The sequence below is a fragment of the Cryptotermes secundus genome, unplaced genomic scaffold (genome assembly GCF_002891405.2).
Source record: "Cryptotermes secundus unplaced genomic scaffold, Csec_1.0 scaffold277, whole genome shotgun sequence".
Taxonomy (NCBI): domain Eukaryota; kingdom Metazoa; phylum Arthropoda; class Insecta; order Blattodea; family Kalotermitidae; genus Cryptotermes; species Cryptotermes secundus.
This window is the reverse complement of record NW_019720164.1, coordinates 726,279-750,612: the sequence shown is the minus strand read 5'-3', so window position 1 is coordinate 750,612 and position 24,334 is coordinate 726,279. Positions and strand designations below refer to the sequence as shown.

General features: G+C 39.9%; 1 protein-coding gene across 3 annotated transcripts in view; it reads left to right on the top strand.

Moving 5' to 3' along the window:
* LOC111867139 (galactosylgalactosylxylosylprotein 3-beta-glucuronosyltransferase P) overlaps nucleotides 1-24,334 on the top strand; it is a 132,711-nt gene that overhangs the window by 97,425 nt on the left and 10,952 nt on the right. The window contains exons 1-3 of one of the 3 annotated variants that reach the window (XM_023856714.2): nucleotides 9,193-9,386; nucleotides 18,297-18,861; nucleotides 22,632-22,789. In XM_023856714.2, coding sequence (XP_023712482.1) covers nucleotides 9,348-9,386; nucleotides 18,297-18,861; nucleotides 22,632-22,789 — 762 coding nt within the window. In that variant the 5' untranslated portion in view covers nucleotides 9,193-9,347. Of the gene's footprint in view, nucleotides 1-9,192; nucleotides 9,387-16,610; nucleotides 16,840-18,296; nucleotides 18,862-22,631; nucleotides 22,790-24,334 lie in introns of those variants that run through there. The other 2 variants (XM_023856694.2, XM_023856704.2) reach the window with 2 other exon arrangements.

Sequence of the window (24,334 nt, the reverse complement as noted above, 5' to 3'; positions counted from 1 at the left end):
CTTACAGTCCAGTTGTTGGCAGGTGTTGATCATAACTTTCTCCGCTTTCCTCACAATGCGCATACAGCCTTATCCAGTAACATGGAGCCCCGAGGAAGCGTGACACAGTTTCAACAAAATAGTGTGAGCTGCATAAGTCCATCAGTGGTTAGCGCCTTTTCGAGTCAGAGTCATTTCAAGACTTATATACTTCCAGCCCGTTTATCTTGATTTCGAGCCCATCTTGTGGCTCATGTCAAGATTTTAAAATGGAAAAGTCTCAGAGGTTAAGACTTAGTCGTCAAGTCCTCCCCCCGCCAACAGAAGAATGGTGCTGTCTTAAGTCACAATATTGCCTCTATTTACGTATATACACGTACACATTCACAGAATTCCTACGGTTCCGTCTATATGCTTAGATATTTATTTATTTACTAAATATACATATCCTATATCAGTCCAATCATTATGCGGCTGATTACGCCTTATCTGTTATGGCTTATCCAGCTTAAGTCACTTGAGCGCCGTGACTACTGGTATATATCCTGTGTCGAGATGCGCCATGCTCTACGTTACAAACATTTACCTTTTCATGTTTGTGTAATACTTCCTCATGCTGTCTGTATACTTTTTGTCGGCCTGTAGCCACAAAAGGACCGCCTCTCTGGTCTAGTGGTCAGAGCTCCTGGCTACAGATCCAGAGGTCCGGGTTCAGTTCCCAGCGCTACCAGATTTCCTGAGAAGTAGTGGGTCTGGAATAGGGTTCACTCAGCCTCGTGAGGATAATTGAGGAGCTATTTCAAGGAAATAGCGGCTCCGGTCTAGAAAACCAAGATTAGCGGTCATGGGGATCCATTGCGCTGACCACTTGACACCCTTTATCCGCAGAAGTTGTCACTAACTTCGTCGACAAGCGACGGGCGCTCGCGGGGTATAGTTCGCTTGCGGACTACAGGCCACGGAGTTTGATTTTTGTATGTACAAAAGTATGGTAGTTTGAAAGCCATATGCAATTCAAGAATAGACGTGCGCCTTGTGAAATTACCAATGGCACGAAACCAGAGTGACCGCCTCTTGTAGGCGAAGTTAGTGCCAACTTTTGAGGATAGGGGGTTTCGCGTGGTCAGCGCAACGGATTCCCAAGGCCTTTAACTTCGGGTTTCTAGACCGGAGCCGCTATTTCCTTTAAATAGCTCCTCAGTTATCCTCACGAGGCTGAGTTGACCCCGTTCCAGACCTACTACTTCTCAGAAAATCTGGTAGCGCCGGGAATCAAACCCGGGACCTCTGGATCTGTAGCCATTAACTCTGACCACTAGAGCACAGAGGCAGCATAATCGATGGTAAAATCGTATCTATATTGATATTTATGTTCTCTTTTACAGCTCTGTTTTCTAAGGTCGAAATAGAACTTCCTGAAAGCGTAATAAATGTCACCATGAAAATGGGAGAGATGGGCCGTGGGTGTTTGGGATGCATAATGGGGACAGGGCGGAACCATGTAGCACAATGCTTATATATCGCTTGAAGCAAATGTCTAATTTAAATAATTTGTATATACTTTATACTTTATACTTTATACTGCAGCAGCTAAAATCTAAGGACAGGAATAACCCAGTTTGTTTTGTTTTCCTGATTGCAGGAGTTCAAGCATAGTTTGTGTCGAGAGGCGTTATCCACATTAGTAAAGTGAATTCTGTAAGATCTGGGGTTCTCACAGCGGTGGTTATGAAGAGTTCTGTCTTATGGGATATAGCGCTGTGTAGGACCCGAGGTTCTCACAGCTGTGGTTATGAAGAGTTCTGTCTTCTGAGATATAGCGCTCTGTAGGACCCGAGGTTCTCAGAGCGGTGGTTATGAAGAGTTCTGTCTTCTGGGATATAGCGCTCTGTAGGACCCGAGGTTCTCACAGCGGTGGTTATGAAGAGTTCTGTCTTCTGGGATATAGCGCTCTGTAGGACCCGAGGTTCTTACTGCGGTTATGAAGAGTACTATCTTCTGGGATATAGCGCTCTGTAGGACCCGAGGTTCTCACAGCGGTGGTTATGAAGAGTTCTGTCTTCTGAGATATAGCGCTCTGTAGGACCCGAGGTTCTCACAGCGGTGGTTATGAAGAGTTCTGTCTTCTGGGATGCCTACGAGTAATTCCATATGGTACGTTGAAAGTAACACGAAATTTCGGAATTGAATTCACTGTACTTCCTTGTTCCGCTTGAAGGGACATGTTCTTCCGAAACGTCTGTTTACTTTAAACGTACTATACAACGTTAAATCCCAGAAGACAGAACTCTTCACGTGAATTATGATTCAGTAAATCCAACAGACTTATGATTGTGGTATGTCCTCTGGTCTGAGGTAGTTTCTATGTGACAGGAAATAGGAAAACTCCCATGTTCTGTCCTCAGTATACTGTGTCTTTCTTTCTAATATTCATTGGTCAGTGGGCTTCAATACTATGCCATTATTAGTGAAATTGGATAACTGGAACATTGTACACAATATTTTGCCTTTGAACAGCTGAACACTGCCGTTGGTCGTTTACCGCTATTAGCCAGGAATTGTGATGTATATGTTATACAGGCTTTGATTGTTGTTTTGTATAGAGGCAGGACAGAGAAAGCTTTTTGTAATGAGGTTAAGTAGGAAAGTGGAGGAGGGACTTAGCAGCTAGCTGGGTTGGTATATAGACTAGCCTCTTCCAATAAACGGACACTTTAACACATCCATGTTAAGCACCTCATAAAGTAATATTATTCTCATTCCACGTACTGATAAATGTGCCTCATAAAGTAAATATTGTAAGCGAACGTGAGAGCGAGCCTCTGACATAAACTTATCTATGAAAACAGAGTCTCCTCATTGCTTCCCAGATCAAGGTATCGGCTTCACGACCGATGAAACATCGGTAATTTTATTCTTCATCCTGTGGGCTTGGAATGCCATGAATTCTTTAGCTGTTTGTTTACACATATTCCATGTGCCTGGTGTATTATTCTCTTTCATATTTTTTCAGTTACATTATCGACCTGAAGTTTCTCTTGCTGTATGGTGTCTCCTCTGGTCTAGTGATGACTGATAGATACGTGTGTACAGGAAGCAAGATTGGTACTTGAACCTCAGAGAGAATTATGGGTTGTTCCGCTGCTTAACATTCAGTTGACCCTGTCCAGGCTGAGCCACTGTTGAAACTAAAACCATTAGCCAGCACAGAGAGGGATGACAGCTGTGGTCTGTACTTCCCTCGGCTGAACCCGAATGCAGTATTGATTCTTTCTCGCCCGGGTAGAAAAGTGTGGGGCTGTTGCAAGAAGTGAGGGAAAAGGGGTAGAAACACCCTTCTTATCCCCGGTCACAACGAGTCCTAGGCGAAGTACAAGCTTTTCCCATGTGAAGACTGAGTGGAATTTCGATCCAAAATCATCAAAATTTCAGTGTTCTTCTAAGGCTGTGTTTTAAGATATTAGTGTGAGCAACCTAGCAATAAAGCACATAGCCCTTGACAGTTGTTAACAATAGTCTTGTACCAAAACTATCTCAAATCCTACATTGTCATACAGAAAAACTTACATCATGAAGATAGGCAGCGCCATAGTTCAACCGGTTAGTCGCGGGCTTCCCACCGCGGCGGCCCGGGTTCGATCCCGGGGTCTGGTCAAGTGGGATTTGTGGTAGACAAAGTTGCACTGGGGCAGGTTTTTTCCGAGTGCTTCGGTTTCCCTTGCCAATCTTCATTCCACCAATTGCTCCACAATCACCCTCACCTATCATCTGGGGTTGGTACAATAGGCCAGAAGTGGCCGCAGTACAAGGGACTTAGTCTCACACCACTAGCAATAAAAGAAATACATCATAAAGATCCTTAATAGTCTGTATCGCACAAGATGGGTCTTGCAATAGCTTCAGCGGTTACTCGCCTGCTTTTCGCCGCTCTCGATCTCAGAGTCTGTGATGGAAAAAATATCAGACGCGCAGGATTTCTCGGAGTACTTTTGTTTCACCTGCCAATTCTCATTCAACCATCTTGTCCACAATCATCTCTCATCGGGAGCTGGTACAATAGGCCAAATAGTAGCCGTCGTACCAAGTGGACTCAGTCTCCCCCCCCCCCCCTGAAAGTACTAAAAAATAATCCTAAGATAGATATGCGGCTGTTTATCGAGGAGGCATAGATCTGTGGGTCATTCAGTCCCGTGCGGCCGGTCTGACGTTTCTATCAGTGGTCTGGGCAACAGTCGATTATATTAATGTTGGCAGCTACCAAGGTTTCAATCCTACTGCTGACATCCATTCTAAATCCCACCAAACTACAACGAAATAAAATACATCGATATTGGGAAGTGGTTAACGGAAAGGCTTATTTCAAATCTACCCCCACTTAGCCTTCTGGTAGTCTGTAATTGTCCGTACCACAATGTTTAGATCAATCCGGCTTCAAGAAGAAGCGACATGACGTATTTCCTGCATGAAGAAACAATTCAGCGCTCAAAAGACTTGCGCAGGCCAGATTTGCATGGATTAGTAAACCACCACAGACCCGTGTATCGCACCAGTAAGATAGGATAGTGGCTGAACATGGCCATTCAGTCTTGCGGACACCACCGGATCACCCAGAATTCAGTCCAGTCTAGCTGACAAAAACTGGGTTGCTGTTGGGAATGTGTCTTTCGGAGGGAAAGACGGTGTCAAGTTCACAGGCGAGAAATTCGCTTCAATAAACAAATACGACTAGGAACTAAGATGTAATCATTTTGTTTCTACTGGAACTGGTGAAGATCCCGACGAAGGCCAGGAAATTTTTGTGCATGTAGGGAATGACTGTTCGGACATGATCCCAGAGATGAGGTACAAACTACTGGGTTATATTCAGTATGTGGAGTAGCTGCGTTATCTATGGACAGTGTCACTGATCAGTAGTGCCTGAAATACTTCTTGTGGTATTATTTGCTGCACTGTTCAGTTATGGAATATCCGGAGTCTTTTTTTTTTACATATTTCCGGTATTGGTTAAGCCCGCTACATGTTTTTCTTCAGAACAGTAATTAGGGACCAGACATATGTTGCTCCTGAACTAGTCCCTTCACTACTTCCCCCTGCATTTCCCAAACACACCGGCCAGTGGCCAGTGGATGGGAAGAATAAATACCATAGTATAAACCACGAACACATGGGTTCTCTTGTCAAATATCAGTTCAGCATTAACGAATAAAACAACACAAAAATCACACTGAAAAATATATATGTAAAAATGAATTAATTTAGATATTTTGTGCTCGATATGTACTGTGAGCTACAGTCACGTACTGGCGGAACTGCTGGTGGCAGCACTGAAAAGTGCGCGATTCTTTCCAACAATTGCGTGATTTCCTATAGCAACTGAAATTAATAGTAAACGTCCTTCAGATCCAGCTGAAACATTCTGACCAATACACGGCAATAGAAGGATAACATAGGTTGCAAATGTGAGCGGTACAGTTTAAAGCCAGTAAAAATATATTCTTTGAAAATAACATAGCTTGAAGCACTATTCGTTATTATTTATTTATTTATTATTTATTTAATGATGTGAGCTTCGCCCAGCTATTTTGATCTGCAAGTTCCAGTTTGAATGCTGCCCACAACACGGGACCAGGTAAGGTGCATAAAAATGACACAGGTTGCCTTGCCGTTTCCAGTTACTGTTGGAAGCATGATACCTGATTCATATTATGTAATCAGAACACAGGGGCAAATCATAATATTAACACAACACCAGGGAACACATTCTTGAAAATATCCCGAAGTTTAAAATATTTTAGAACAGCAGTAAGAGACACAAGGTACATTCGTAACGAAATAAGATAAAGTTTGGGAAAGGCATAGTACCATTCAGTTCCTATCTGAAATATTAAAGGTTAAGGGTATATAAAACTACGTTCTTTTTGTAAGAAGTGTAACTTTGTCTCTTACTATACGGTAGCAATACACACACAAATAGACAGGATCGGAAGGGAGACCAGGGAAGAGCCAACAACAAAGACACTCCACCGAGAATATTGGTGCAAGAGTACAGCCGCTGAAGACGAAACGTGAGAGACGACGGACTAGTCAGGTCGAATCGTCTGGAAGGCGCTATTTCAGAGTGATTAAAATCGTAATTGTAAACGATTTGTCCAATAAACATCTTCGACTAATCCGGAACCCATAATTTCTTGTCTCGTTACCTGGATACGAGACAATATAATTCATGTTTTAGCTGGGGACACCCATGAAGCGGTGTTTCCATTTCTATCCCGGTGACAGATGACATTGGACCTGTAAACTAGCAGGCATAAGGACCTGCAGTTTCGCATGGGATTTGAACTGCAGTATTGGCCTTTTATATATAAACATATTTTTATGTTTTACAAATAAGGCAATTGTAAAATCCACGCTTTATCTAGACGATCTGTCAACCCAAGATCTTCTGCGCATGATAGCGTCTTTAAGTAAGCAATCAGAACAATGGGTCATCGGGGCTGATATATATGTTAAACAGAATTATGAAGCGACTGTTCGCCTTGTTCCAAGACTACTGGTGATGTGACATGTTAACATCTACAATATCATGTCAGTCTTTATGTCTGAGGTGGTAGTTTTAATCTTATCTGAATTCCATGTTGTCTTCCTTTATGTTTTTGTGTTTGAGGAATTCTATCTTCGTTTTTTAAAGTTGTACTTTTGAATTGTTCGGCTGGAGATTAAACTCATTCGAGTTCCTGAAGTTCTGTAGTATTCTACTTTTCTAGAGCTTACAAATAATGTGGAGTTCGTCTCCAAGATTGATTAGTCAGTGTAAATACGTGTATGACTTAATCATTTTTGTTAGTGATTAAAAGTCCCATGAACTGGAAGCTACCCTGTATTCCTGTTGTGATTTGTTACACAACTGAGGGATATGGGGTAGGTTCGTGTGCATGGGAACAGCGACCGAATAAGGCTGTTTATAAGACGACATCACTGTCCGCGTTACTGGTGGCCCGTCTGCAGTGTTTCTCTGGACAATGGACAGCGTGATGAAGGTAAAGTACTACGTGAACAGAAGACCGTGTTTGAGTGATACTTTCTAGTTCTGTAACTGATTTTTCAAATAAAACTCCGCAGTTTTAGTCCGCAAGCGAACTATATCGAACGAGCGTCCGCCGCTTGTCGGCGAAGTTAATGACAAATTTGCGGATTGAGGGTATCTCGTGGTCAGCTTAACGAATTCCCACGGCGTTAATCTCGGTTCTCTAGACCGGAGCCTCTACTTTTCCATTCAAGTAGCTCCTCAGTTATCCTCACGAGGCTGAGTGGACCCCGTTCCAGATCCATTACTTCTCAGAAATCTGGTAGCAACAGGAATCGAAGCCGGTACCTCTGGATCTGTAGCCAGGAAATCAGACCACTATGAAAAATTAAGATCCGTTCCTGAAGGTTTGTCCGAATAGCAGCATGCGTTCTCCGCAATAAATCATAAATACCAAATGAAGGTGCTCCCACGTAGCATGATCCGTATGGGCGGTTTTTAGGCATAGAAACTTTTGCTTAGTGTTACCTTGGAAAATCACCCATCATTCGACATGTTAACTTTCACAGATCCAATAAGATACACATCATAAAATAGCGCACACACTCTTGAGAGTCCAGAGCGAGGTGAAACAGTTGGGGTCACAGGGCACCGCACCCGAAGACTGGAATAAAGGACTAGTAACAAGTCTCCGATTCGTGTATTTCTCTTCTTCCTCTTCTTGACGACGGCTATTACATTGTACGATGAAACTCTGTGCCAATGACGGGTTGTTTCCAATCAGATATGTTTCTCGGGGAACAAGTTTTGCGGAAATATACAAGAATGGTCAAGAGCTGAAATCCAGGACGTTATTGAATTCTTAATGAACCTGCCGGGGTCTAGAACACAATATAATAAACGGGAATGTCCCGGTTAAACAGGGACGTTTGGTCAACCCATTTATAGGAAGTGTAATTTCACATCCATATCAACAACTGAACTTCTATGAAGTGTGTGATTTCATACGCCATATCAACAACTGAGTCTCCATAAGGAATGTCATTTGATATCCCATATCAACACCGAACCTTTATAAGGCGTATGCTACCGAAGAGTTCAGTGTAGTGGTAACGCTGTCAAATTGTATTCGGAAGGTACTACCGACTGTGTAAAAGATCAAGAAACTGGAAAAGAGTCCAAGGTCCAACACAGGCCTGTAGAGCCATAGATGGGTGGATGGACAGACAGATTCATTCCGTGTAAGAACCGCAACAAAATATACTAACGTTTATGTTATATCATACTTATTAAGGGTCTTCGTGTGATAACAAATAAACGTTCTTTTACATCGCCTTGAAAATAAATGAACCCATAGATGAAATATTCACAGTTACGGTGCATGAATTTTGAAAGGCGTAAGTAACATTTAGTTAATGTTATGTAATAACGAATCTTTCAAAATATTATGTAGTAAATACATCCCCTCCCCATATTTTAAATTACACTTTTTTTAATTGCTAGTGGGGTGGGACTAAGTCCCTTGTACTGCGGTCACTTCTGGCCTATTGTACCAGCCCCAGATGATAGGTGAGGGTCATTGTCGAGCAATTAGTGGAATGAAGATTGGCAGGGGAAGCCGAAGTACTCGAAGAAAACCTACCCCAGCGCCACTTTGTCCACCACAAATCCCACTTGACCAGACCCGGGATCGAACCCGGGCCGCCGCTGTGGGAAGCCAGCGACTAACCTCTTGAGCTATGGCGCGGCCTTTAAATTACACTTAATCATAGTATTGTTAATTTGTTTAATACCCTTGGGGACTACTCTACAGAAATTAGATTCTGTCTGCTACTGGATCATACCCAGAATAATCTTAGTAGATGAAATTGCAAACAAAAGTAATAAGTCTTTGAATATTGATCTATCTCAGTTTAGTTTACACAAAATCTACTTTCGACAACGAATGAAGATTTCGTCACATACACGCCTTACAGTTTCATTTATATCAAGCCTTTACATGGTTCTTGTGTCAGGACGGACTAATTCAAGGCCTAGGACAGGCGCTGACTGTCAGTCTTGTCGCAAGTCTTAGCAAAACTAACGGCTAATTCCCACGCCTTCATATTTCCTCAACCGGAAGTGAGATGTGCAGTCTACAGAAGATAGAAAAGTCATTTGCTTCTTGTACGTTGCTCGGACTTGAGGTATTGCTGCTGGTACATCGTACGTTATTCAGACCCAATGCATGAAGAAACATCAGAGGTTCTATATCGGAAGAGTAAGCACCGGACACCACCTATAAATGGCGGAGTGCTGTTTCGTACAATAATAGTATTTCGATGTACATAGAGGATGATTTCCAATGGCACCATTAGGATTTCTTCAAGAACGGGAGAAGGAGGTGAGCTTAAATTTGCTTACAGACTTGCGTTTAAGTTGTTTAAGACTGTTGTTGCTGATATCGTTCTAGAATATCCGGGGTATCAGGTTTCTTTTCAGTAACTGTATTTTGTGTTCGGTTATTTGGCACATTTCTTTCTTTTAAACTCTGAATCTTCTTTAATCAAGAAGAGGGGAGATACTTGGCTTACCTTCTTTCTGCCGACGTCCTTTTTACATTCCTGGAGTTTCCTTCCTGTATCGAAACTTCGAATAACCTTTAACATTAGTAGGGCTTACTATAGGGATGAGTTCTTAGGCTTCGTAACTTAGTTCACATTACAAATCTTCATGAATTTTCTTACTTACATTCTTATTGTAAAAATGAATCTTTTTTTAAGAAAGCCGTCTTCTGGATGTCGCGCCGTGTAGAAATTGTGTTAACCGATGTTTCGGAGGAACGTATCACATCCATCTTCAGGGTAGTATACAAGAAGAAATCCGCGAAACAACCAGCAGCACAGGTGCAAGAGACCCTGAAGATGGAGGCGATACGTTCCTCCGAAACATCGGTTAACAATTTCTACACGGCGCCACATCCCAGAAGACGGCTTTCGTCATAGTCAGCGCCGTGAAACCCACAAATCTTACACGAATTTCTTTATTGAAAACATTTTATTTTGTGCCAAAGCTGCATTATTATTATTATTATTATTATTATTATTATTATTATTGTATTGATATTAAAAAGTGCAATTAGGTTTCCATAACTCGGTGGTAAAAAGCATGTTGAACGAACGGAAATGACCCTAGATGACAACTGACAGCAATTAGAAAATGTGCGTACCAAGTATTTACGAAATACTGATTCGCCTCACCAGATGTGAACAAATATTCTACGGTTTTGGGAGTCTGAACTTATGCATGTCACACGAACTGCGCTGAATGATCAGTGACTTCCTAACACGTGGACTCCTTGCATTTTAAACTAATTCGGATATAATTGCTGTATACTGCAAAATGAAAATATATGTAGCTTTCTTTTTAAAGTAACGATGAATAATCCAAAGTTATTTATACCGAAACTCCGTATGTCGAAGCACTACTGCATTAATTTGGTCGTGATGATAAATATGCAATCTTATTCTGTGTCTGTAAATGAACTTGGTATCATGGAGACCACGATAACTCAGTCAATAGGTCATTCACTACAATTCAATGCGTGTTAATGAGTGAAGATTTATCTCCATTACCCCAACGCCTACGGTGTTTAATCACGCACAGGCACAACTTTCATCTGTTTAGTTATACTACACACAATACAGAGTTACCGGAGAAATTACCGAAGTTTCGGGAACAACTTCTGAATAATTTAATTTCTTAAACAATCATTAAGAGTGATACCTTATCATGTGATAATTGTTTGGAAGCATTAATCTTTGAAACGCGGCAGGTATCTCTTACCGTGATATGCACTAGGTAAAGCGTCTATTGGAGGGAAAAGAATTACCTTAAAATCTGGAAGCACTCATAGCTCGTAAGGACTTTATTTAAGCTATAATACTAAATTTTGTGAATAGAAAATCAAATCTGGACTCTAGTCTACAAACGGCAGTAATTCGTTAAACTTGTATACAGGTGGTGTCTAGTTTGGACCTCTGCAGACCATAGATTATCCAGTTTCAGGTTTTCTTCAGGTCTCTGGGTGAACGCTGGAATAGCCAGGACTGCTTCTCCCGTTATTTCCAGTTCAATGTACATCATTATAATCTCAATTGGCATTATATGACCTCTGCATTTGATACATTTTCGCTAAATAACTTATGAACGAAATGACCATTAACAAACGTGTTAACTAAGAAGTATCAGAAACAAATAAATTATATATATATATAGTGACGTATTTGCGCTATGCAGGACACCCCCCTCCAGCGGTGACGTAACAGCATCAGAGCCACCGCCGCTGCTAAGGTAACAGGCCAGTAAACCCCCCCCCCCCCGCGATGACATAACAGCACTTCCCACTGTGACGTAACAGGGGACATCGCTGTTGACACGAGGCAACAGGGAACGGTATAAAAAGCCGGCTGAGCAGTATATGACCAGAATGTGAGATCAGGAGTGACACAGTGTGGATCGTGAAGTCGCCGAGAGAAGTGGAATTGTGATACTGCCGATGGCAGTAATTGTGTAATTGTGAATTATATAAGTGTAGGAGCGAATGTGGAATAAATTCGCTATATTCTATACGGCGTGAAGTTATTTGTCGCGTTACATGCCCAACACGTGACAGTTTGGTGTCAGAAGTGTCTACGAACTTAAACACGCTTCGATCTATGAAGAATTATTGAATTCAGAAGCACATCGAGTGTTATCCTGCCAAAAGAAAATGAAGAAGTAAGAGATGCAACGAATAATCGAAATGTTGGCAATATTTGAGGCAAAATTGGACGTCAACCAGGCAAAGGCAGACGCCGATAGAAAAGCCTGGCAAGAAGAGATGGCCGCCTGGCGAGAAAAAACTGCCGCAGAAACGGAAGCCATCCAAGCGGAAACGGAAGCAATCAAAGCCTGCCAATAGATGGAGGCACGTCCAGAAGAAGAATAGCCGACCTCAATGGACATGAAACCTGAGGCGGCAAAACAACAAAAAGTTCCCGAGGAAGATGCCGTTGTACAACCGGTCAAAGGACGGAAGAAGCGGCATAGGGACACGAAGCAAGCTACAGAGCGATGCGAGGAGCCAAAGGAACTGACCTGATGAATTTGTGGATCCCGGAGGAAGTTGGCTGCCGCCTGCAGGAAGGTGTCCCGCAGTGCAACAGTGGAACGACGTAGGAGAGATGCCTTCAAGAAAGAACGGACCTAAAATCAGGATGGGTGCCAGAAGAAATGTGTCGCCGCTCCCGGAAGGACGACCCGCCGTGCAGGAGTGGCACGGCGCAAGGGACACATCGTCGGGAACAACCAGACTAGGAACAACGTTGCAAGAGGAGCCATCATAGGGCGGAGACTTCAGGTGCAACCGGAGGGCAGCATTGGACTAAAGGATGAACACGCAAGACGGCAGCTGCATCCTGGGAACGAGAGAACAGCCAGCCGAACCCTCAGGAAGACCCTAGGGCTAGATATCAGGAAACAAACAGTAGAGAGTTCCAGCGGATTACAGAAGATCCAAAACTGGACACTGTGGAGGGGTCGACCCCCTCCGAAACGGAAAAGGAAACAAGGAATAGAGGAGGAGCCGGTAATGTAGAAATACCTGCCTCCCCGGCATGAATTGAGAATGAAAGTGAGAAGTGAATGTGATACAACGCTGGACCATGGAATTGTTCGAGACGAACAATCTTAAGAAGGGAGCGGATGTAACAGCCAGAGAATAGTCGCTGCAAGAGGAGTAGCCGGACAAAAAAAAAAAAAAAAAANAAGAAGACATTGCAAGAACAGCCTTAAAAAAAAGGTAACTTGGATGTACCGTTAGGCTGTTCGGGACGAACAACCTTTAGAAGGGAGCAGTGTGACGTATTTTCGCTATGCAGGACAACCCCCCTCCAGCGGTGACATAACAGCACTTCCCACTCTGACGTAACGGGGAACACCGCTGTTAACACGGGGCAACAGGGAACGGTATAAAAATCCGGCTGAGCAGTATGTGAGCAGAGTGTGTGATTAAGAGAGAGAGAGTGTGGATCGTGAAGCCAGACAGAAGAGGTGAAGTCCAGCAGCTACGAGTTGTGTTGTATCGAGTGCATGGCAGTGACTACAGCAGAAGTATTTATGAAACTGCAGATGGCAGTAATTGTGTAACTGTATGAGCGAGTGTGAAATAAATTTGCTATATCTGAAATGGCGTGAAGTTATTTGTCGCATGACATACCCAAACGTGACTATTTTATATATATATGTATATGTGTGTGTGTGTGTGTCTGTGTGTGTGTGTGTGTGTGTGTGATAAGCTGACTTGAGTCCTTGTTTCATTTCTATATAGTAAAATGTCACTAAAATGAAAGAACTACCCAATATGCTTTATCTCTAAAACAAAGTTATTTGAAGTTATAAAACCTGAAAGAGAATGTAGATGGTATGATCATTGAAGACTGACTAAAGTTGAGTTTTCTAATCCTTGCCATGTGATAGCCATTGTTACCTTCCACACAGCTAGCAACCGCAACACCTCTAAACTTAACAATAGTTTCTTGTAAGTGCCCAAATTCGAGTATATTAGATTGTCTACATGATTTATAGGAGGTCATAAATCATGGAATATCATAATTCTGTTGTCAGCGTGCAATAATATGAAATGTGTACACAAAAGACCCTCGGAAAGCAGATGTAAATATCCAGTTGTAGCAGTATATTTATGGGAAAACAGTGTTTCCAACTGTGGTACAAGTGACTATTGTATATCCTAGATTCACTGTCAATCTTTCTGGTTAGCACACACATGCATTTTCACGTACTGCCTGCATGCTATTAAAATGTTCTTCAGCTGAGAGATGTCTGCACTCAGTAGTATGGAACTATGCACTAATTCTCTGTTGAATAAGACACGCCATTCTTTAAACCTACAAGATTGTATTCTAGTCCCAATACCTGCAGTTTATCTTCCTAACCAATGGTTAAGGGGTGTGGGATAATGTAGTACACTGGACTATAAAACTCTCTTTTCCTAATCTTAATCTGATCAGATAATGTTGTTTAATAATGTTCTTATAGCATTTAAGTAATATGAGATTTTAACTGATTGGCATTACGATGCATCACGTTTCATTTTTAAGGTGCAATGTGTTTGGAATGGTGCTAATGTTAAGAATGCCTTAGATTTTACCTCCAGTCCCTCTGTATGTCTTCATGATGCCTAGATACTGTGACAATTGTACGTATACCTTCGTATTTTTATATAATATGTCAAAAGCTATCCTGTATGTAAGCATCATGTTGCATTACTATACACAACAGAACAAAATTATTATAGACATGCTGTTGCAAGAAAGATAAAAGTTATTAATACAAATAACAATATAAATAATAAAAATAAAAAGAATACTGAATAAGAATGGAAACAAATAATGGACATAAAAACAAATTTCCTAAGAATAAATTGACAATAACTAAAGGTGACAAAGGGAAAACACTAGTGATATTGACACAAGATGAATATAGACACAAAATAAGGAACTTTATATAGGGTAAACATTTTATAAGACTAACAAAACTCCAACTTAAAAATACCAGAAAATCATAAAACAAACACTAAAACAATGTAATAACATCATATAAAAAGAACACAGATGAAAGTACACGGATATGAATGCCATAGCCCCTAACCTACATGCCACAGTAAAACTACCTAAACAGAACACACCCATTAGACCAATAGTCAATTGGAAAATGGCCCTGCTTACGAATTAGCAAAACAACTATCAAATCATTAAACAATTACTTATCTTTACCATATACATACAATATTCAGAACTTCACCTGATGACAGACCTACAAGTCATCGGGCTTAAAAAATATGAGACTCTGCTCCTTTGATATAGAAAGTATGTATACAACATACCAAAGATTGGTAAACATTACACTCAGTGGCGGCTCGTAGCTAAAATTCGTGGGGGTGCTGCTCCAGAAAATTTGTAGCCTTTGTTTTAAAATTGTATGAAAGGAAACAAACATGTATAAAAAGAAAATTTATTCAGAAACTTGATGAAATCCTAAAAGAACAAAATCAAACATTTTTTACTTACTTTAACCTAAATTGTTACAGTTCAAGCTTAATCTATTCATTTAAAAATGAAATCCATTCTTTTTAACCTTTATATTATGCTCATTGATTGAAAGTCTGTATGCCTCACTAAGTTTCTCCTTAATACTTACGGTTCCTAAAAGTGACAGTGAAACTACATTATCAACATGCTTCTTTGACTTCACATGCTTTTCAGTTTTTTCTTTCATTTTGTTTATATTTCTAAAACCATCTTTTGTCCACGTTACATCACCCCCAAACAGCAAACACAGGAAGCAAAACAGTGCATTTTTTACTTCACAGCCGCAAAGCCAACTTTTCCGTTTGTACCATTCAGAATTAAAGTTATAAATATATTTCTTGTTGTTGCTTATGCCTGGCTGAGATATTAGAATATCAGGTGTCAAACAACCTCTTTTCTTAACTGCAACTTTCTCACGGAGAGACAGTTGTGAAAACTTAAGCTGTTGAAGTTCACTTAGAGTCACAGAACTTATTTCTCGGGGATGCAAGGCCATGGTTAAAGTTTTCTGTTAAATAAAAGAACCGAAAAAAATGAATCAAATAGAATAGCTGGAAGCAGGATAATAATCTAATTCTACAATTAACTCATATTTTTTAAGCACAACACACGCGGAGTAAAAGAAAAACTACCTTCCACCAGCACGCCAGAGTCGGCACTGGTCGGCACTGGTCGGCACTGGTCGGCACTCTCGTTCCTGCAGTGCTCCCTCTCCCTTCCAGCCTCACGTGTAGCTTCCTATGTGTGCATGCGCACAGTCAACGAACACCTCGCCACTGGAACTGTGAAACTCACAGTTCCATAAAAAGATTTGGCTACTGACATTAAGTTTAAGGATTATATATTGTATTGTACAAGTATAAAGAAAGATTTAAAGAAAAAAGGACTCATTATATAAATGTTATCAATAATATCAAGTGGAAATTGGGGGTGCTGCAGTTCCGCAGTGCCTATACACGGGCCGCCCCTGATTACCATACTAGAAGATTTAGTAATCAAGACGAATATACAAAAAGAAATTATTCACATATTAAGAACAGCAATAAAATAAAATTATTTCCAGTTTGACAAGGAATATTACAAACAAACTGACAGATTAGCAGTGGGATCCCCAACATCATCAATACTAGCAGAAACATACATATACATGGAAACATATGGAACATGCATAGATATATCCCATCCTAGTAAAGCAACATAATCGCATATTTTAGATAAGTCGATGGCATACTGATAATATGGAATTTATCAAATTAAATGCCTGGATTGTCCACTAAAGTACATTAGACAAGCAGGAAGAACAATTAATACCAGATATAAAGAACTCGTTCACGACATTAAAAGTAACAATAATAATTCGGATATTCAAATCACATACTGAATACCGGACATACATATGGCACAATAGTGGACACTGTGGAAGATATAACAACAAGGAGGAAAGGAAAATATTTGAATACACTTGAAAAGAATCATATTTACAAAATCAGTAGAAGAAATCTATATATGAATGACACTAATACTGATACACACAATTCCATATTTGAAGAATTACACAAAATAACATTATACCCCCTCCCCCACCTTCTCCCTGCTCTTGACAGCCACAGCACATATAAATATGGAAGCAAGCACACCATATCTACACAAGTGAAGACAACATCACATGCTGCTAGAGGGAACAACGCAGCACAAGCAATGGGTAGAGTGAGTATAAAGTAAACAAAACAGACCATAACACTTGTAATAACAATCAAAAACAATATTAACATGGGGCATCTTGCAGATTACAGATTGCAGAGGTAACACAAGGATGATGTATGAATAGAAAAACAGGCAGCTGTAATAAAACATCCAAAGAAAAGGAAACAAATCTAAACAAGTGGATGACGCCCCTTGTGAGGTGTAAAAAGAACTTTACAGACTTTAAACAGAAACAAATTTTAATCGAAAATTTTAATAGGTTTTATTTGATTTAAATTAAGTGAACTACAGAGTGTGCTATTTTAGTGCATACCAACTAGACCACAAAGCATGCCTTTGTATGTGTAATGAATGGATAATATTAGTGCAGTGTAGCAGTTTAAGCAGAGTAAGGCACCTGAAAATGGCAATTTAAGGCTGAAACATGTGTTGAAAGTGAAAGAAAGAAGGAACAATTTTTTGCCTTGTTGACGGACTGTGTAGAACATAAACAGTTTTATATGTCAAAAGCAATTAATTCCCATTGTTACTTTTCAGGTTTACTTAAGTTTGAAGATATATCTAATAGTAAACTGTATGATTCATGCACAGTAGTGTCAATTTATCCCCGAGAAAATACTTACTAATTACAAATATACTCATAGGGTTAAAGAAATAATAATAATCAGATCATAATTTTATAGAAAACTCACACAAATTATGTAGTTGATTCGGCTGAAAATACTAGAACTCATGCAGGGTATGTGAATTTCACATTCCTGCATGAGTGTAAAATAAATACCAGTTTGAAAAGAAGTAGTAAATATTCATAAAGAGAAACAGGTAACAAATTACATACAGGATGTCTGAAAAATAATGGTGGGGTTTTAAGAACCAATATATAGAAAAATGAGAATCATATTCAAGAAATTAATATTTTATTTTGAAGTGTGCCTCAAGAGTTCTGAATGTAATTAGAAAGTTTCCACACTGTGACTCTGCAGATGCCCAGCTGATATTCCACTTCATGCCATACACACAGTAGCATACATCTTGTTATCTGCTCAACGGCTTCCGATATTCTTGCTTCAAATGATTCAGGTCCTGAATTTTGTCCATATAAATGTAATTCTTTACATAACTTTGAAAGAAAAAATCAAGCAGTGTAAAATCAAGGTTCGTAGGTGGCCACAGAATTGAACCACACCTGCCAATCCCTCTTAAGAAATATTGCAGTAAGAACTTCCATGATATATCTTCTGAAATGCAGTGGTGCACCACCCAGCTGGAAAATTATAGTGGCCACTCATGAAACTGTTTGAGCGGAGGAATGTAAAGGCACAATACTCATTATTATATTTTTTACGTATTTTGAGATAGAGCCTCCAAACACCCCATCATTATTTTTTGGACACATTGTATAAAATAGGATTGTGTATTGCAAGGGGGCTAATATTGATTTTCTTTTATATGTGTTTTAGGTCCAATTGTGGGTCCAAGCAATGAAGCACTCAAAGAAAATGTGGCTCATAATGCTGCTAGGTGTTTGTGTGGTGATCATACAGTACCACATCTCCTCCACATGGTTAGTGGGTGGATCAAACAGTGGAACTGGAAATGGACTCTCTTATGCAGACCCTGCTGTTGCTGCAGCTGTAAGGGAAGAGTTACTGCATGCTGCTATAGGTCGCCTGAGGCTGGATGACACTATCTCAGTCAGTATTGGCCAAAAACTGTTACATGATTTGATAATGCAGCTGGGCCATGAGCTGTTGGCAGTGGGAGCTTGTGGTGAAGTGTCAGTGCCAGCTGCTGCAGATTCTTCTTTATCCCAAGTGCCACTTACATCATACACAGCACCCCGCTTGTACATTATCACACCAACATATCGTAGACCAGAACAGATTCCAGAATTGACGCGTATGGCACAAACATTAATGCATGTGCAAAACCTTCACTGGCTGGTGATTGAGGATGCAGAGAATAAAACACAGTTGGTGTCTGAATTGTTACACCGAACTGGCATTTCCCATGACCATCTTGTAGGTAAGTCTACATGTGAATATCTCTTTCATGCTAAGTTTCTGGATCACCAACAGAGTTCCATGTAATTGCAATTGGAACAAATTTAGAAATCTATTGTGAGATCTGTTAATCAGAAACACTTAGACCAAAACTCTTCATGATAAATAGCCATGGACATTTATTTCTATTAAAAAACATTGTTCTTTTAAATAGTCATTTGACTGTAAAGTAAAAAGTAAAGTAAAGCTATCCCTGTACCAGGCGGTGAAGGCCCATAGGGTTGTGAGATGTTGAGGGTCCCATATTATCTAGACAATTGGCTCAAAGATGGCGGTAAGGTTGTCAGCCTTACGCGCCAGCCGCGCTTTACTCCCCAGGAAAATGATTTAATTCATTCCTGGTACTCATTGCTGTTAGAGGCTGAGTCAGCCCCAGGACCATAGTGCCACTGGTAGGATTAGGTCAATTGAAAAAATCCAGTGACCTCATCGGGACTTGAACCCGCAACCTTCCGGCTTGTAGCATAGTCCCTCAACCAACTACGCTACCGCGTGCCCCCATTCATTTGAATGTTCAGTAAAAAATTTCTTGGAATAATTTCAAGGTTGTTTTTTAAACCTGTAGTTTGCTTAGGGACCTCTGTCTCCAAAGAAACAAGCGGAAAGAATGGAAGTCAAATATTATGAATGGTTGTCCCATCCATTCACATATGTATGAATAGACATGCAACAGAAAATCAGCCCATAGAGAGCAGTGTGATAGGATCACAACTGGTATCATTGACTCTGTCATTTCATAGTAGGAGAAGTGTTAATGTATCAGTAATTTGGCAAACAGTTTGCACATGTTGGTAAACTAGCAAAAACACACACATACATCTGTCAGTTCATTGTGTGTTCTGGCCTTGGTGATGAAACCAAGCATGATAGTACTGACAAATGTGTTGTAAGAATGAAAGTACTGATAGTAAGTTACAAAAATTACCTGCATACATAAACTGGTGGGACATTAACTGAGGGTAGAAATATAGCAATTGCAGAGCAATATACATTTAATTGTCATAGTAAGAAAGAATTTAATCTTGTTGCATTATAGCATTGCTGAAACACGTTTTCACTCAGTTCAGAAAGTGCCTTTCAAGTTGTTTTTAAGTACAGTTTAACTCATTAACTCATCAGCATATATTTACTTACATCTGAGAAAATTATGAAATCCCACCCTTGTGTGTAGCAAAAACTATAGAATTTTTGGAAATGAAGATGTATGCCAGATTACTATAAAATCGGGTGATCTTTATTCTAAAACTGTATATAATGAGCTCAGTAACAAAAACAGTTCTTAGCACAAGGCAGATCTCACAAGTACATTGTCCTAGGAAAACATAAATACTCATAATATATGACAGTTACAACATAACTGCCAATTAAGAAAAATCCAGCAGGCAGTGACATTTCTGAAGAAAAATACTAGAGCAGACAGTGCTTAGCTGCATAGATAACTATCTCTTACTTACTTACTCACTCATGGAACTTAGCCCTTCTGGAGGACACCAATTCTGCAGCTACTCTAGAATTTCCCAGCATTTTATGGAACCCCGAAGGTTCATTACCGTGTTCACAAGAGTCCTCTGTTGGTCCCTATCCTCAGCCAGATCAATCCAATCCATTCCATCCCATCCTATCTCTCTAAGATTAATTTTAATATTGTCCACCCACTTACTTCTTGGTCTTCCCAGTGGTCTCCTTCCTTATGGCTTTCCCACTAATATCCTATATGCATTCCGCGTATCCACCATTCGTGCTACATGTCCTGCCCACCTCATCCTCCTTGACTTGATCATTCTAATTATACTTGGAGAAGAGTACAAGTTATGAAGCTCCTCATTATGCAGTTTTTTCCAACCTCCTGTCAGTTCATTTCTTTTTTGTCCCAATATTCTCCTCAACACCCTGTTCTCAAACACCCTCAGTCTATGTTCCTTCCATAATGTCAGAGACAAAGTTTCACACTCATACAAAAAAAATAGGAGAAATTGTACATTTACATTTAGTTTTACGTATTGCAATATTTATGTCTTCAGGCAGCAGACAAGAAGACAAATGGTTCTGAAGTGAATGGTAGCAAGTATGACCCAAATTCAGTCTCCTCTTAATTTCCTCCTGAATCAAATTTCGATTTATTGTTGGCATTCCCAAATATTTGAACTCTGCCACATTTTCAAAGCATCTGTCAGCTATGTTTATGTTTTTTATTTTGCCCTGCAATATGGTGATGAGACGACAACATATACTTAACTTCCTCTTTTTTTCACTTTTGGACCAACTTTTTTACTAGCATCAACTAACGTTTCTGTGTTTTTCTTTATGATTCCTATGAGGGTCTCTTTGGAATTTCCTGGACTGTTATTGTTGTAATAGCCTCGGTGAAAGAAGATGATGGGGGAGACCAAGGTCACACTTTCGCAAGCCTATTGCATCAGTTTGCACGTGACACCGCATTGTGAACAAGCATTGTCTTTACACGAGTGCTTTTTCAACTTCGTGTTTTGTTTTGTTCTGGATAGATGGCAAAATCGAGCAATGTGCCTGCATCAAGTTTTGCGTGACACTCAGTGAATCCACTACTGAAACCCTTGAAATGCTTCATGAGGCTTTTGGAGAACATTCTTTAAGCTGGTCAGTGGTTTTTGAATGGCATCTACACTTCGAGGCTGGGCTAGTGTCGGTTGAAGATGATGAATGTTCAGGGTAAACAATCACCAGCAAAACGACAGAAAATGTTGAAATAAATTGAGAACTCATCCACAAAGACCGTTGCCAAACAATCCAAGAACTCGCAGACATGGTTGGGATCAGTTATGGTGTTTTCCAGGAGTTCTTAACAGAAAATTTGAACATGAGCTGCATTGCCACGAAGTTTGTTCCCTGACTCTTGACAAATGATCAACAGCAGCGGCGCATAAACATGTGTCTTGAGCTATGAGAGAAGGCTAACAAGGGCCAGACTTTTATCTATAGGCTCATAATGGCGACGAAAGTTGAACTTAAGATTATGATCCAGAAAAAAAAAAAAGCAGCAATCGTCGTAGTGGAATATCCCACCATCACCAAGAACAAAAAGGGCGCAACAGGTCCGGAGTGCAACAAAGAGTGTACTCATGGTCTTTATCAACATGAAGGGGATTGTTCACCCTGAATTTGTTCCTTCTAACACTACGGTCAACTCTGACATTCACTATGATGTTTTGAGAAGATTGAGNAACCCCCTCACCACGATAAGGTGGAGACACCAACGAGGGAGTGAGAAATAATATGCGATGAAAAAGACTGGAAATTTGGAGCAAACACAACCAGCTCCTTTATCACGAGAGCGCGCCTGCCCACTCATACCTGAAAACAACAGCGTTCGTGACTAACAACAATATCGTTCCCCATCCTCCCTACTTGCTGGACTTAGCTTCTTGTGATTTTGCTTTGTTTCCCAATTTGAAAAATGAACCTGAAGGGATAACATTCTGAAACAGTGTCTGACATCCAAAGGGAATTGCAAGCAGCACTTGACAGTATGTGATCCAGAGTGCGCGGGTGTGTGTGTGTGTGTGTGTGTGTGAGAGAGAGAGAGAGAGACACACATGCACACTTGGGTCTTAGGAAATGAAGAACAAGTATCTGGAATTCTATAATGAGATTTATTGTTCAGAAAATGATCCAATCAAATGCAATATTGTCCAAATCAACATACTACTTTAGGCTGTCTGTTGTCAATTTACAAATTTTTGTTTTATTTCACAGCTCCTATGCCAGAGGCATTCAAGAAAAGGAAAGGTCCAAAGCCTCGTGGAGTATCCAATAGAAACCGTGGGCTTGAATGGCTGCGAGCCAATGCCAAGGATGGTGTGTTCTACTTTGCAGATGATGACAACACATATGATATCCAGTTATTTGAAGAGGTAAACCATCATTTTGTAGGAAATATGAGTCCCATCCCTTGCTCACTGTGAAGCCCTGCTGCAGTGATTTTCATATACGTCTTCCATATTAAATGATCCTGATTTAAAAGTTAAATGACATAGGTCTTAATTGTAAATGGAAATGTGTGGAGGGAGGGTGCAAGGATTCTGTATACACCACTGTCCTGTTAATATGTTGTGTTAGCCCTGACTATAATTCATAATATTCCTAATTTTATCTCTCTTCCTGCCAGGTTTGGTGCTACAGGATGTGAAAGATCTGTGATACTATTTTATAAAAATTAAATAAAATTTCTGAAGAGGCCTCTGATCCCAGTGCATGCACGCATGTGCATGTGTCTGATGTGTGTTCTCTTGTATTAGTGCAAATATTCAGACTGAAAAATTCCAGTCCATTTGTATAACAGTGTCACAGCATTTTGAGCTGTGCACTGAACCAGGAGGATCTCATTTCAGATAATTTTTGTAAATACAATAGATAATAAATTTCTAACATTTTATTGTACGTTATAATAAACAGCCCCAACTGTGTGTGCGCGCACGCACGCACGCACACGCACACACACAGACATACATACTCATTTCAACTTAAGTTTCTTCTCAGATGCTAAATTATAGAGTAACAAATTAAGTATTAAGTTGAAAAACACCTGAAGATTTCTACCTTTGTAGATGTAACATTATGCAGTCTGTTGAAAGTCAACTGATCTTTTGGAGGAACATGTCAATTCCATGTTCAGGGTCAAAGAATGAGCCAAGCAAGAAAGCAGCATGAAACAGATGGGTGTTTTCTTGTTTGGATCATTCTTCAACCTTGAAGATGGTGGCGACTTATTCCTCTGAAATGTTGCTTGACATTCAATGGACTACATGGTATTACATACCAGAAGATAGAACTCTTCATAACCACCACTTCAAGATACTCATACGAAAAAATACCTGTTCCAAAAAAGTGAAATATATAATAAACATAACAATTTAACAAAGACATAATAGAATGGGCTAATGAGGTTACAAAATAGAACTTTATAAGGTTTCAGTAATACTGGAATTAATAAATCACTGATAAATGCATAGATAGTATTATGTAGTGTATGGCGAGCGTATATTATCATTTTGAAAAACGAGAAAATTTGGTTGAACAACGAGGAAGTTTGCCCATTTGCACCAATATATACATATACCTCACATAGAGTTTGTCAATATTTTCAAATGCATTCACTCTCTCATGTCTAGTCTTAGTTTAGTCACATCAAAAAAAAAAAAAAAAAAAAAAATTGGTCATTTACAAATTTCCTGTTTTAACTCAAAAGCTGTTTCTTATGAAGACAGTCATTTCTGCTTACATAATTTGCAAAATATTTTTCTTTTTATCTGTAAAGAGTACTAGCTATCTGATTGAAAAGTGGTTATGTTTGGAAAGTCTAAGTGTTCAACGTGCTTAATAATGCTGTCTTCTCAGCTTTGGAAACTTATGACACTGCACTGAGCCTCATTTATTTATTTGCTTCAGGTCTTAATCAT